This window comes from Mytilus edulis, chromosome 3 (assembly GCF_963676685.1).
Source record: "Mytilus edulis chromosome 3, xbMytEdul2.2, whole genome shotgun sequence".
Classification (NCBI taxonomy): Eukaryota; Metazoa; Mollusca; class Bivalvia; order Mytilida; family Mytilidae; genus Mytilus; species Mytilus edulis.
The window spans coordinates 5,373,758-5,390,519 of NC_092346.1; the positions used below are offsets into that span (position 1 = coordinate 5,373,758).

At 33.6% G+C, this 16,762-nt stretch overlaps 1 protein-coding gene across 2 annotated transcripts in view; it reads right to left on the reverse strand.

Moving 5' to 3' along the window:
- Positions 1-5,269: 5,269 nt before the first annotated feature.
- LOC139515681 (HEAT repeat-containing protein 5B-like) overlaps positions 5,270-16,762 on the reverse strand; it is a 64,250-nt gene continuing 52,757 nt past the window's right edge. For both annotated transcript variants that reach the window (XM_071305325.1, XM_071305324.1), the window contains 3 exons: positions 11,837-11,988; positions 9,645-9,858; positions 5,270-8,529 (listed from right to left, as the gene is read on the reverse strand). In XM_071305325.1, coding sequence (XP_071161426.1) covers positions 8,204-8,529; positions 9,645-9,858; positions 11,837-11,988 — 692 coding nt within the window. In that variant the 3' untranslated portion in view covers positions 5,270-8,203. The remainder of the gene's footprint in view (positions 8,530-9,644; positions 9,859-11,836; positions 11,989-16,762) is intronic.

The following is a 16,762-nucleotide window of genomic DNA, read 5'->3' on the forward strand; positions in this document are numbered from 1 at the left end:
TAGTTTAAGACTTCTGAATACCTGCCAAAAAATATCATTGATCATACTTCTATCAAAGAGATTTGAAATCCTTTAAAATCAGACACTTAAATCAGAACAGACTGAAAGACCAAAATAAGAATGGACACCCACCAGTCATAGACACCAAAATCAAAACAGACATCCACAGGTCAAACACACCAAAATCAGAATAGACATTCATAGGTCAAACACACCAAAATCAGAATAGACACTCATAGGTCAAAGACACCAAAATCAGAACAGACTTTCACAAGTCAAAGACGCCAAAATCACAACAGACATCCACTGTAAAAAGATACATGTACCAATATCAGAATAGACATTTAAAGTTCAAAGACACCATTTGACTTGTTGATGTTTGTCTTAGACATGTGGATGTCTTTTCTGACTGGTTTCTTGATTTGTGGGTGTCTGTTTTGATTTTGGTGTCTTTGACCTGTGAATGTGTACTGTTTTTGATAACTATTTACACAACTGGGTCGATGCCACTTCTGGTGGACATTTAGTCCCCGAGGGTATCACCAGCCCAGTATAGTCAGCACTTCAGTGTTGACATGAATGTCATTTTTATAAATTTCCTGTTTAAAAAACTTTGATTTTTTTGAAAAACTAAGGATTTTCTTGTCCCAGGAATAGATTACCTTAGCCGTATTTGGCACAACTTTTTGGAATTTTGGATTCTCAATGCTCTTCAACTTTGTACTTGTTTGGCTTTATAACTATTTTGATATGAGCGTCACTGATGAGTCTTATGTAGATGAAACGTGCGTCTGGCGTATCAAATTATAATCCTGGTACTATTTGATGTCTTTGACCTGTGGATGTCTGTTTTGATTTTAGTCTTTGGCCTGTGAATGTCTGTTTTGATTTTAGTCTTTGGCCTGTGAATGTGTACTGTTTTTGATGTCTTTGACCTGTGAATGTCTGTTTGACCTTTGTATGTTGTGGTTGTTGATGTATCTGGCCTGCAGAACTCTGTTTTGATTTTGGTGTCTTAGAATTTTGGATGTCTGTTCTTATTTTGGTGTTTTTGCCTCTGGATTTCGGATTTTATTTTAGTGTGTTGACTAGCAAATGGCTTTTCTGATATGTTGTATCTGACCTGTGGATATCAGTTTTAATTTTGGTGTACTTGACCAGTACGCTTGCCATATTGATGACTTGACCATTGTTCTTCAAACTTAAACAATGCTTTAACACAATCAAAATAGACATCCACAGGGCAAACACACAAAATCGAAGCAGATACCAAAATGTCAAAGACCCACAGTTAAAAGACAACTACAGCTAAAAGACTCAAAATCACCACAGACATACACAGGTCAAAGAGACCTCAAAGGCCCTAAAATTAAAATAGAAACCCACAGTCCAAAGACGGCAAAATCATGTTTATATTTAGTGTGTTTGACCTACGGTTGTTTTTTTTTTATTTGGATGTCTCTGACTTGTCGGTGTCTGTTCTGATTTTGATGTTTCTGACTTGTTGGTGTCTGTTCTGATTATGATGTCTTGGACCTATGGTTGTCTGTTTTGAACTTAGTGTCTTTGAATTGTGGATGTCTGTCTTTACCTGTAGTTGTCTGATTTGATTTTTGGTGTCTCTGACTTGTGAATGTCTGTCTTTGACCTTTTGATATTTGATTTGATTTTGCTGTCTTTGACCTTTGGATGTCTATTCTAATTTTGACTTCTTTGACCTATGGTTGTCTATTCTAATTTTGCTGTCTTTGACCTTTTTATGTCTGTTCTGATTTTGATGTCTTTGACCTATGGCTGTCTGTTCTGATGTCTTTGACCTATGACTGTCTGTTCTGATGTCTTTGACCTATGACTGTCTGTTCTGATGTCTTTGACCTATGGCTGTCTGTTCTGATGTCTTTGACCTATGGCTGTCTGACCTATGACTGTCTGTTCTGATGTCTTTGACCTATGGCTGTCTGTTCTGATGTCTTTGACCTATGGCTGTCTGTTCTGATGTCTTTGACCTATAGCTGTCTGTTCTGATGTCTTTGACCTATGGCTGTCTGTTCTGATGTCTTTGACCTATGGCTGTCTGTTCTGATGTCTTTGACCTATGACTGTCTGTTCTGATGTCTTTGACCTATGACTGTCTGTTCTGATGTCTTTGACCTATGGCTGTCTGTTCTAATGTCTTTGACCTATAGCTGTCTGTTCTGATTTTGATGTCTTTGACCTGTGGCTGTCTGTTCTGATTTGGACGTCTTTGACCTATGGCTGTCTGTTCTGATTTTGATGTCCTTGACTTGTGGCTGTCTGTTCTGATTTGATGTCTCTGACCTGTGGTTGTCTGTTTAGACTTTAGTGTCTTTTAATTGCGGTATCTTTCTTTGACCTGTGGGTGTCTGTTTTAATTTTGGTGTCTTTAAATATCTGTCTTTGACCTGTGGGTATCTGTTTTAATTTTGGTGTCTTTGACCTGTGGGTGTCTGTTTTGACTTTAGTGTCTTTTAATTGTGGTATCTTTCTTTGACCTGTTGGGGTCTGTTTTGATTTTGGCGTCTTTGACCTGTGGTTGTCTGTTTTGATTTTGGTGTCTTTGATCTATGGATTGCTGTTTTGATTTTAATGTCTTTGAATTTTGAATGTCTGTCTTTGACCTGTGGGTGTCTGTTTTGATTTTGGTTTCTTTGAATTGTGTGGATATCTGTCTTTGAACTGTAGGTATCTGTTTTAATTTTGATGTCTGTTTTAGTTTTAGTCTTTGGCCTGTGAATGTCTGTTTTGATTTTGGTGTCTTTAATCTATGAATGTCTGTTTTGATTTTGGTACCTTTGAATTATGGATGTCTGTCTTAGACCTGTGGGTGTCTGTTTTGATTTTAGTGTCTTTGAATTGTGAATGTCTGTCTTTGACCTGTGAGTGTCTGTTTTGATTTTGGTGTCTTTGACCTGTGGGTGTCTATTTCAATTTTGGTGTCTTTGATCTATGGATGTCTGTTTTGATATTAGTGTCTTTGAATAATGAATGTCTGTCTTTGACCTGTGGGGGTCTGTTTTGATTTTGTTGTCTTTGATCTGTGGATGTCTGTTTTGATTTAAGTGTCTTTGAATAATGGATGTTTGTCTTTGACCTGTGAGTGACTGTTTTGATTTTGGTGTCTTTGACCTGTGGGTGTCTGTTTTAATTTTGGTGTTTTTGACCTGTATGTGTCTGTTTTGATATTAGTGTCTTTGAATAATGGATGTCTGTCTTTGACCTGTTGATGTGTTTTTTAATATTGCTGTCTGTTTTGATTTTGGTCTTTGAATTGTGTGGATATCTGTCTTTGACCTGCGGGTATCTGTTTTAGTTTTAGTGTCTTGGGCCTGTAGATGTCTGTTTAGATTTTGGTGTCTTTAATCTATGGATGTCTGTTTTGATTTTAGTGTCTTTGAATTATGGATGTCTGTCTTTGACCTGTGGGTGTCTGTTTTGATTTTAGTGTCTTTGACCTGTGGATGTTTGTTTTGATTTATTTTGTCTTTGAACTGTGGATGTCTGTTTTGATTTTAGTGTCTTTGAATTATGGATGTTTTTCTTTGGACTGTGGACGGCTGTTTTGATTTTAGTGTCTTTGAATTGTAGAAACCTGTCTTTGACCTGTGGGTGTCTGTTCTGATTTTAATGTCTTTGACCTGTGAGTGTCTGTTCTGATTTGATGTCTCTGACCTGTGGTGTCTGTTTTGATTTTGGTGTCTTTGACCTGTGGTGTCTGTTTTGATTATGGTATTTGACCTGTTGGTGTCTGTTTTGATTTTGGTCTCTTTAACCTGTTGGTGTCTGTTTTGATTATGGTGTCTTTGACCTGTTAGTGTCTGTTATGATTATGGTGTCTTTGACCTGTTGGTGTCTGTTTTGATTTTGGTGTTTTTTATCTGTTGGTGTCTGTTTCGAGTTAAGTGTCTTTGATCTGTTGGTGTCTGTTTTGATTTTGGTGTCTTTGACCTGTTGTGTCTGTTTTGATTTTGGTCTCTTTAACCTGTTGGTGTCTGTTTTGATTTTGGTATTTGACCTTTTGGTGTCTGTTTTGATTTTGGTGTCTTTGACATGTTGTGTCTGTTTTGATTTTGGTCTCTTGAACCTGTTGGTGTCTGTTTTGACTTTGGTATTTGACCTGTTGGTGTCTGTTTTAATTATGGTGTCTTTGACCTGTTGGTGTCTGTTTTGATTTTGGTGTCTTTGACCTGTTGGTGTCTGTTTTGATTTTGATGTCTCTGACCTGTTGGTGTCTGTTTTGATTTTAGTATCTTTGATCTGTTGGTGTCTGTTTTGAGTTAAGTGTCTTTGATCTGTTGGTGTCTGTTTTGATTTTGGTGTCTTTGACCTGTTGTGTCTGTTTTGATTTTGGTCTCTTTAACCTGTTAGTGTCTGTTTTGATTTTGGTATTTGACCTGTTGGTGTCTGTTTTGGTTTTGGTGTCTGTTTTGATTTTGGTCTCTTTAACCTGCTGGTGTCTGTTTTGATTTTGGTATTTGACCTGTTGGTGTCTGTTTTGATTATGGTGTCTTTGACCTGTTGGTGTCTGTTTTGATTTTGGTGTCTTTGACCTGTTGGTGTCTGTTTTGATTTTGGTGTCTTTGATCTGTTGGTGTCTGTTTTGATTTTGGTGTCTTTGATCTGTTGGTGTCTGTTTTGATTTTAGTATCTTTGACCTGTTGGTGTCTGTTTTGATTTTTGTGTCTTTGATCTGTTGGTGTCTGCTTTGATTTTAGTATCTTTGACCTGTTGGTGTCTGTTTTGATTTTTGTGTCTTTGATCTGTTTGTGTCTTTTGATTTTGGTGTCTTTGACCTGTTGGTGTCTGTTTTGATTATGGTGTCTTTGATCTGTTGGTGTCTGTTTTGAGTTTAGTGTCTTTGATCTGTTTTCTTGTCTTTGACCTGTGGGTGTCTGTTTTGATTTTGGTGTCTTTGACTTTTGGATTTCTGTCTTTTACCTGTGGGCGTCCGAATATGCACAATACTGTTTTTCTTTTCCTTTTAGGCAACGCCTAAATCATATCAAATTGGTACACTATGTTATCATTTGTTAATGCTAATCTTTCGTAGAAGTTGTATTTGTTTAAGTACATACACAACAGTAACAACAACTGGTCTAACTTTAATGTATTGTTTTGATTCAAAGGAAAACATAGATGCTGTTCATCTACTGTTAACTCTTTTTTCACCAAAATATTTAATCAATTAGAATATATTGTAACATGATGTAATACAGGTGTTTCAAGGTGAGATAAAAACACAAATCAAATACAGCTTGTAGCATAGATTTATTAATGATACTGTCTTGGACAATTATGACAAATACATTTATGATATGATAATAGCAATGAGCTCAGCCCATGTTATGTTACAATGTTACATAAGCAAATAGTAAACTAATAATTTTTACATAAATTTTATAATAATTATATTCAAGAAAAATACTATACACAAGTCAACACAGTTTTATATCCTTTAACAATTCAGGTATATTTGTGAATAACGAAGAAATAGGATCAAAATAGTTTTATGTGTGGTTCAGTCCCTCATAATGTTTGTCAACATTGATATTCTTGGACAGGTAACACATCAAAATTAAGGTAAAAAAAAAAGATAAATAGTGTGCTTCTTGTATATCTAATAAAAAAATATTTCTCTGGTTATTTCAAAAAAAATAAATGACCTTGAGGTAAATAGATGTGAAACATTACCAAACAAGAATGTGTCCATAGTACACGGATGCCCCATTGGCACTATCACTTTCTATGAAATTGGGGTCATAACTCTAATTCTGCATATTAAATATGCAAATATATTTTAGATGAGAAAAAAAAAATCATAATTGATTTTAACTATGATTGAAATATAAAGAAAAAATCTTAGGTATTTAAAGAAATAAAGTCATCTCAATATTAGCCAATAAACAGTAACAAACAAAAATTAAAGAATTCATTTTTCAAAATAATTTTGATGAAACAAATATGTCAACAACTAATTTCTCTTGTACTCAATTCCACACATCATTTATTCATACAACCAATCGTAGCACACTTAAATTATCAACTTATTTTCACATTTTTATAATGATAGCACTATATACCAAAAACATTTAAAGCTTTCACACATATAGCCTGCTATAAATATGAAATGGAAGACTTTCATGAGCTATAATTATATAAGATACAATAAATATCTTATTACACCTCTACAAATTTCTTAATGTCTTAATGAATCACTAGTTAGTATTAATCTTTCAAGTGTTAACAATATTAATTTACAAAAACCTATCTAAAAATAAATTGGTACCTCATGTACTATGAAAACTATAACTACTTGTTCAAATCACTGGTAAAATTGTATATATAAGAATCAGACAAGATTGATTTAAAGAATAGTTTTACCATTTTCTTTTCATGCCGTTTGAAATTTTTCTGTGCAAGAATTTTGTTTTGATTATCTGCATGACTGGAAATTGCATATTACAGAATGTATGCATAACTTGATTTAAATGCATGCGAGATAGTTCCCCTAGCTAAACAATTTACAGTGCTTCCTATAGGATTTATATTAATTGCCCAATCTATAGTACAAAAATGCTCTTTTTATCACTGATCCTATTCTTTCCCTGCAATGCGAGTTTCATATAAGATAACACTGTTAACAAGAATGTGTCCATATTACACAGATGCCCCACTCGAACTATCATTTTCTATATTAAGTGTACCATGAAATTGGTGTAAAAACTCTAATTTGGAATTTAAATTAGAAAGATCATATCATAGGGAACATGTGTACTAAGTTTCAAGTTGATTGGACTTCAACTTCATCATAAACTACATCGACCAAAAACTTTAACCTGAAGTGGGACAGACCGAACGGACGCACAGATCAGAAAACATAATGCCCATAAATGGGGCATAAAAATCATTTAAATGACATCTCATATCAACTTTATAAATCTTTAATGCCAAGTGTAAGACAATTTCAGAGTTAGTGATAAAATAAATGCTGAATAAATAAAAAGGGGGGAGGTGATGCCAAAGAGACTCAAAAACCAAAAGACATTCAAAAACAGACACCACCATTGTCCAATGATATGCAATAACAGGACAAAACACTGAATACTTTAACAAAGTTACATATATTGTAACATTGTGACAGAAAACAACAACTTCATTCTTAGTAACAGCACCTAATTCATATGTACATAAATCCTTAGTATGACAATCAGGTGCGAATCCAGCCATTTTAAAAAGGGGGGTTCCCAAACCAAGACAAAGGGGGGGTTCCAACTATATGTCCCCATTCAAATGCTTTGATCGTTTAAGAAAAAAAGGGGTTTCCAACCCCCGGAACCCTCCCCCTGGATCAGCCACTGACAATCTGTTGTTACAATAGTTAATACCAATCTATAAATACTTATGTACACTCTATAAATACTTATGTACATTTATATATATATATAGTCTTTTTAATCCATATTTACACATATATAAAAATATTTTTACATATCACAGATATTGAATTTGTTCTGATTACATTTAGAACTAATAAATTTATTTATATGGATTTAAAAAAAAAAATAAAGAATGCTGCAAAGACATTGCACAACTTTTGATCAGAACCCACTATGCTAAAATAAAAACAGGTAAAAGAAACCAGTTCAAAGAAGACTTGAATATAAATGGTGTTCTCTTAATGCCTGATAAATAAGGAACTGTAAACTGACACTGCATGCCCAGTTAAAACTTTATTGCCCAACATGTGTTTTAAATTAAATGACTATTTTCAACAAAAATTTGGTTAATTATCCAATTATCATTGTTTACATTGTAACATTATTAAACTTGCATCAGATAATGGATTAACTTTAGTTAAATTGCAAAACATGTGTTGCCTTTGAAATTATCAACTATTTGGTGAATGCTTGAGAAAATATTACCCAGAATGCACTAATATCAACTAACCTAAACTTCTGTTTAATCAAAAGATGACAATAGTTATCAATTCAAGCAGTCTGCACAGAACTTTTTTCATCTACTAGTCCGGAAACTAAATATCAAAATTTGTCCCTATATGACTATATAAAATTTTGAAAATTTTCACTAGTCCAAATCAATATTTATTAGTCTTGGGCATCAGACTAGTGGCTAACCATGCAGACGGGATTCAGTGGTATACAAATGATGATCTACTGTGTAGTCTTTAACCTGTATAATTGCCAAAATTTGTCTTTAACGTAATCCTTGGTTTAATAGGTACATTGGTAGCCTTAAGGTCATGTGAATTAGATTTTGATACAGCTATCTTTTTGGCAGTCTGACTGAGTTTTATAGCACTTTCAAGTTTTGATTTAAGAATGGATTGTCCTGCCATAATTGTACGGAATTCCGTTGGATATTGTGGTCCTATTTTCATCAATCGTTGTAATGAATCTTCATGGAGTGTTCCCCTAGCTGTAGATGCACTGTCAAAATCATCCAATAGAAATGAAACAAGAATAGGAATAAATATAGTCAGCACTGTTAATTCTGAAAAAAAAATTGAGATGATTTAACAATGACATCATATATCATTTTAGAGCAGATATTAAATTCCTGCACCTTGCAAAAGGTATGTAATTTTCTTGACAAGTGTAACATCATTTTGTGCCTTGAATATCTGATCATATATTACATCCATACATTTCTGGAAATGTTCATGGATAAGATGGATAGAATGTTATGATCAATGTACTATATTTTTGTGTATCAAAAAGATAGTGATAAGTCTTGGAAGATTCAAATATCAAGTCAGTCCCATTAGGTTCTGATTGCATTTTATGCAATCTTTACCTAAAGATAAAGATTAACTTTAAATACTTTATTTATTTAACTTCATCAAAGAACTAAACCCATGTTTTTTTAATTTTTTAATTTATCTTTACGTATTCATCAACAATACCTAAATAAATGTTCAAACATATGAAAGAAAACTTATCAACAATACAAACCCAATTATATTGGGCTTAAAATCACGAAATCCCGACGTCCTGAAATTTAAATAAATATAAATCCAGACATCCCGAAATTGAAAAAGAAAATTCTCACATCCTGAAAGGGCCAATCCAAAAACCCAAGCTTAAAAACACCCGATCCCGGAGTCCAGATAAAGGTCCTTTTCCCCTTAGAGGTTAGAGAAGAGATTTGATTATTAAAATTTTGGTCATTGTTTGGAAGAAAGAATGTTGGTAGTGGCAAGAATTTGAAAGTCCCTTCCAAACCTCCCCCTCCACTGTAATGGAATAGTCCTAAAGTAGGTGAGGAATTATTGACTTACTTTTATCATCATCAGCTAATGGCACTAATGATTCAAATGCACCCAATGATGCTAAAATAATATTTAATTCATCATCCACTTACTTTTATCATCATCAGCTAATGGCATTATATGATTCAAACGCACCCAATGATGCTATAATATTTAATTCATCATCCACTTACTTTTATCATCATCAGCTAATGACTTATGATTCAAACGCACCCAATGATGCTATAATATTTAATTCATCATCCACTTACTTTTATCATCATCAGCTAATGACACTTATGATTCAAACGCACCCAATGATGCTATAATAATAAAGATGTGATGAAATATAACTTACTTTTATCATCATCAGCTAATGGCACTAATGATTCAAACGCACCCAATGATGCTATAACAATATTTAATTCATCATCCACAACAGCTACATTGTCTTTAACACGTAACAAATATTCCGCCAACTTTGGAGCGAAACCTTTAATGAAGCCACCAGCACGCTCTTTACCTAAATGTTGTATTACTGAAGTAAACATCTGGATACTTTTGAGTTGAATCTAAAAATAAAAAGAATTGTAAGTGAACAAGAAGAATATCAATGTAAAGATATTTTTCATTTTTTCTGTACATTTGACATAATTGTTGCAAACAGGGTTTCCCCTGGGTCAATTATTTTTTTTGCCAACTCTTTCGCCAAAACAATTTATTTTTCCCCAAGTAACATAAATATATTTTTCGTTTAAAATTTACCTTTTATCTACCACCCACCTCCCTTAAATTAGATGATTTTGCCCCATTGTTTCTATGACTATTCTCTCAAACGTATTTTAGAGTCTACATTTTAATGAATAAATGACCATCTTAAATGAAAAAGGTGAGACGTAAAACTATGCTTGAAACACGTGTGTCACTCAAACGACTTTAAAGAAGTCTTCCTAATCAATTGCGTATATTAAAGTCAAAGGATAATTAAAGTTTTAAATCAGAAATTTTCTTGCTTTTGAACATTTTTCGTCACAACATCTTTCTTTTCTGAGCTATCTTTAAGAGGAGAGGAGACGTCAAAAGTTTGCTTCAAACACGTGCCTCGCAAAGTGGTAAATAAATTCTGTATGTGACATTTAGTGGAAGCCATTTAATCATATCATTTTGTCTAACAATTCATTCAACACCTTTATTCATTAATCTTTTGATGTCGATAGCTATCAAATGCAATCAGCTGATTATCGATTTTCTGTCCAAATCTTAATAAGGTCAAGGTGAATTCCGAGTATTGTCTGATCAGTTAAAGTCCTAGAAACTCAAAAACTAGAGGCTCTAAAGAGCCTGTGTCGCTCACCTTGGTCTATGTGAATATTAAAGGAAGCAGATGAATTCATGACAAAATTGTGTTTTGGTGATGGTGATGTGTTTGTACATCTTACTTTACTGAACATTCTTGCTGCTTAAAATTATCTCTATCTATAATGAACTTGGCCCATTAGTTTCAGTGGAAAATGTTAGTAAAAATTTACAAATTTTATGAAAATTGTTAAAAATTGACTATACAGAACAATAACTCCTAAGGGGGTCAATTGACCATTTCGGTCATGTTGACTTATTTGTAAATCTTACTTTGCTGAACATTATTGTTGTTTACAGTTTATCTCTATCAATAATAATATTCAAGATAATGACCAAAAACAGCAAAATTTTCTTAAAACTAACAATTCAGGGTCAGCAACCCAACAACGGGTTGTCCGATTCATCTAAACATTTCAGAGCAGATAAATGTTGACCTGATAAACAATTTTACCCCATGTCAGATTTGCTCTAAATGCTTTGGTTTTTGAGTTATAAGCCAAAAACTGCATTTTACCCCTATGTTCTATTTTTAGCCATGGCGGACATCTTGGTTGGTTAGGCGGGGCACTGGACACATTTTTCAAACTACTAACCCAAAAGATGATTGTGACCAAGTTTGGATTAATTTGGCCAAGTAGTTTCAGAGGAGAAGATTTTTGTAAAAGATTACTAAGATTTACGAAAAATGGTTAAAAATTGACTATAAAGGGCAATAATTCCTAAAGGGGTCAACTGACCATTTCAGTCATGTTGACTTATTTGTAAATCTTACTTTGGTGAACATTATTGCTGTTTATAGTTTATCTCTATCTATAATAATATTCAAGATAATAACCAAAAACCCTGGTTGCAAATAAATAATTACCATCAAAATTACTTACTAGAAGTAGAACCAATACCATTTAGTACACCAACATGAGTCTTCCTTTTGATAAAACTAGATGGTATGGGGTATTTAATAAAACCAAAATTTACTTGTTTTGCTTATTGTTGAAGGCTGCCCAATGACCTAAAGTTGGTAGTATTTATGTCATTTGGTCTCTGGTAGAAAGTTGCCTCATTGGCAATACTACAACACCTCCTTATTTATAAATAAAAGTTACAATTAATGCAGAATTATATTTAAACTCTAAGTCCAATATTATGATTCCTAATTTACCCCACATAGATGAGAAGAATAAGTATGCATACCTCATATATATGTGAGGCCCAGGTGTTTAGAAACATATCAAGACATTGATTCCTGATATCCATACAGTCAACAATTTCTGGAGGTGCATATAATAAAAATATTGTAACAGTTCCTAATAAAGTCACATCATCCATGGCTGGTTTCTCTTCAGCTGTAAAAGATGAAAAATAGGGTTAGGATTTTTTAGCCATTAATTTTAAACCAAATCCAATAAGAACTGCAGTATATAAGATAGAGGATAACATTACATACATGTACATCATGAAACAAAATAATTAGTTTACTTACAGTATTATATGCGCTTCAATAGAATCAACTAAAGCTGAGTTTGAAGATTTATAACAAACAACATACGCATAAATCTTCTTTTATTTGTGTTTTTTTTTTTCCAGGAAAAAAAGAATGTCACACAAAACTAAGAACAGTTTTTGCCATTGATCTTCAGTCCTTTACGTATTCTCTCATTTTAATGTGTGGGATTTTCTCGCTGCATTGAAGACCCATTGATGGCCTTTGTCTGTTATCTGCTCTTTGGTTGGGTTGTTGTTTTTTTTACCCATTCCTCATTTCAATTCTCAATTTTATTATAAAAATCAGCTGCCTATTTTTTTAAGCCACACCAATTTCAGAATTCAAAAGACATTCAATAAATAATTAAAAGATGAAAACATACAACAGATTTAAGTGTATATAGTTTATACTAAACCAGGTGCTCCGCAGGGCGCAGCTTTATACGACCGCAGAGGTCGAACCCTGAACAGTTGGGGCAAGTATGGACAAAACATTCAAGCGTGATACAGCTCTGAATTTGGATTGTGATCAAATTTTTGACATTACATGGGTTTTTTTACACAAAACAAATGTCAAGATTTTACAAATCAATTAAAGATTTCTTCTTCAAACTTATTTAAATCTAAAATTAAATAGTTGACACAGCATAGGTTTCTGACACAGAATGAATGTGGTCTAATGAACTTAAAAATTTTTTTTTGCCTTTGAGCAATTCACTATGCTGTTGAATATTAATCCTCTAAAAAAAATGTTTGAAGAAATTTTCTTTTTATTTATGAAATCTGAAATGAGAAAAATTTAACCCCCCTCTGTTAATCTAATGTCATTTGGACTATATAAAGAGAGATAACTCAATATTATGTTTGAACACTAACTGGTTTCCTGTTGAAGTTATCCTCTTCCTGTTAATGGTGAATTGTGTAACATGTGCTAATAATTATTAAAGTATTAAAACTTATTGATGTCCTTCTGAGTGCATTAACAAATGGTAACAGAGCGTGGTGGAAAAGAAAAGACATCAGAGTGTATAATAAAAGAGTTTAAAGTGGAGAGAAAATTCAAAGGTGGACAAAATGTCAACAAAAATAAACCCCCCCAATTACAATGCAAAACTGAAATCATACGAACTTTACAAGCAAGATCTTTTGGCCTGGAAAGAAATAACTGATTTAGATAAGAAAAAACAGGGTGTTGTAATTGCCTTATCCCTTCCTGAAGATGATGAATCAAAAATAAGAGAAAAAGTGTTTGATCAGATAAGTTTAGATGATTTAAAGGAAGACACAGGTTTGACCACACTAATTACTTTTATGGACAAGCATCTTGCAAAAGATGATTTAGCTGACAGTCTTGCAAAATTCGAAGATTTTGAAGATTTTCAAAGGGGTCCTAATCAATCAATTCAAGATTATGTAGAAACATTTGATGCTAAATATCGAAAAATCGAAAAGAAAAACATGAAGTTGCCCTCTGAAATATTGGCATTTAAATTACTGAGAAGAGCAAAAATTACAAAAGAAGAAAAAATGTTAGTCCTTACAGGCATGAATTATGAAAACAAACCAACATTGTATGATGAAGCAAAGAGATCTCTAAAGAAATTTAAGGGTGAAATGTGTGATTCGGACAAAATTTCTGCCTCAATAAGTAGCATTAAACTTGAACCTGCTTTTTTGGCTGAGAATGAAGAAGCCCTCATGGCAGCAGGGTATTCTAGAAATAGACAAAAACCATTTCAATATAATGGTAAGGGGGACTTTTCAAGAGGTAGAGGCAATTTTTATAGAGGATTTAATAAAAGTCAACGGGGTGGACAAACAAATTGGACAAAAGGAGGCAGCTCTACAGTAAAGAAGAGTATAAATCCAAAAGGTTCAGACGGCACATTATTGACATGTAGTTCTTGTGGATCTTTTCGACATATGATGGCAAACTGTCCACATAGCTGGGAGAATATGCAGGAGAGAGTAAATATAACAGAGGAAGAAGAAGTAGTCATGTTTACAGGGAATGTGCGTGAGGATATCACTCGTCTTGGGATAGATGCACGAAACTGTGCTGTTCTTGATAGTGCATGTAGTAGCACGGTTTGTGGACAATTATGGATGAGAAGTTATGTTGACTCTTTAAATGAAACAGATAAAGCGAAGATTTTTAAGGAGGATGGCAACAAGGTATTTAAATTTGGAGGTGGAACACGGTTAAAATCAATTGGAGAGTATAGTCTGCCAGCAGTTATCGCAGGTAAAGATGTCACAATAAAAACTGATGTTGTAGATTCGGACATACCACTTTTATTGTCTCGAACAGCAATGAAAAAGGCAGGTGTGAAAATGGACCTGGAAAATGATACTGCAGAGATATTTGGTCAACATATATCATTGAATTTAACTTCATCAGGCCACTACTGCATTCCAATAGATAAAACTGAAGAAATTCCAGTCGCAGATGTATGTGCTGTGAGACTTGAAGAGTTAGACTCGAAAAAGAGATATGCAACCTTACTGAAGTTGCACAGACAATTTGCACACCCACCAATGAAGCGTTTAATTGCCCTTTTGAAAGATGCTGGGGTATGGAAAGAGGAATATGAACAAGAATTGTTGACTATAGAGGAACAATGTGAAATTTGTAAGCGATATGCAAAAACCCCACCAAGACCAGTAGTGTCCCTACCTATGGCATCTCAATTTAATGAAAAAGTGGCAATGGACCTAAAACAATGGAATGGACGGTGGATTTTGCACATGATCGACATGTGGTCACGGTACACTGTATCTGTTTTTATTGATAGGAAAAAGACAACAGGTGTTATTGAGAAAATGATGACTAATTGGATCGGAATATTTGGTGTTATGGGAACTATATTAACAGATAATGGCGGTGAGTTCAGCTCAGATGAAATGAGAGAGGTTGCATCAATACTAAATGTTAAAGTTTATACCACAGCTGGTGAAAGTCCTTTCCAAAACGGACTATGTGAGAGAGTCCATGCAATTACTGATACTATGCTTATGAAGCTAGAAGCAGATTATAGACAGGTGAATAATCAGAGCCTTCTTTGTTGGGCAAATATGGCAAGAAATTCTTTACAGATGTGGAATGGTTTCAGTAGTCATCAACTTGTTTTTGGACTTAATCCTAACCTTCCGAACATTTTGAAAGACACTTTGCCCGCTTTAGAAGGAAGAACTTCAAGTGAAGAATTTGCAAAACATTTGAATATTTTACATGATTCTCGAAAAGCTTACATTCAATCAGAATCTGATGAACGCATTAGACGAGCACTACGTGGCAAAATAAGAGCATCAGAGCAGATATTTAATCACGGTGACAGCGTTTTTTATAAGCGAGAGGGAAAAGATCGCTGGCTAGGACCGGGAAAAGTAGTTTTCCAGGATGGAAAAGTAATTTTTGTTCGACATGGAGGAGTATTTGTGAGGGTTTCACCAAACAGATTAACTAAAACTAAAGATATTAATTTTCGAGAACAATATGACAATATTAAAACACCTGATACAAATGAAACAGGCATTCATGAAACTAGATATACCAATAAAAATAATGAAGTTTCCCGTAAAGAAAAGAAGAATTGTTTTTCTGAGTTATTATCAACATCAAAAGAAACAATTCCTCAGATGGAGAACATTCAGGCTAAAATAATCCCTAATCTAAAAGAAAATGACAAAATTCAGTACAAACTTCCTAATTCGAACACATGGACTAAAGCTACTGTACTAAGTAAAGCAGGAAAAACAACTGGGAAAAATAAACATTGGTATAATGTTCAAGATGATGTTGATGAAGATAAGAAAAGTGTAGATTTAGATAAAGTTGAGTGGTAAAAGGTCACAGGTGACAGTGATGAGAATGAAATTGGTGTAAATATGACAAAGAGTTCCTTTTTAAATGATGAGGAAATTGCTAAACAAACAGAACTTTCAAAACTCCATAATTTTGACACTTATGAAGAATGTGATGACATAGGTCAGAATGTTCTTTCTACAAGATGGGTTATTACAACGAAAGATAATCAAACAAAAGCAAGACTTGTTGTGCGAGGTTTTGAAGAAGAATTTTCTATGCAAAGAGACAGTCCAACAGTAGGAAAAGGAATGATTAAAATATTCCTTTCAATTACTGCTAGCATGAATTGGATCGTTAAAACAACGGATATAAAGTCAGCTTTTCTTCAAGGGAAGTTATTAGATAGAGATGTTTTTCTGAAGCCCCCAAAAGAAAGCAATTCTGAGAAAGGAAAAATATGGAGATTAAAGCACTGTTTGTATGGACTTAAAGATGGAGCTAGACAATTCTATTTAAGTGTAAGGGAAGAGCTTCTAAGTTTGGGATGTAAACAATGTAATCTGGACCCGGCAGTGTTTGTCAAACATACTGACCAACGTTTAAGTGGAATAATTTGTTGTCATGTAGATGACTTTCTTCATTCTGGGGATGAAAATTTTGAGGAAGTTATGAGAAAACTGCGGACAAGATTTGTTGCTGGAAAAATTGAAGAGAAAACATTTTCATATGTAGGATTTCAAATTCATCAGGACAAAAAAGGCATAATTCTGGATCATTCTGCATATATGGAGAAAATAGATAATACAACTATAGAACCATCAAGAGCT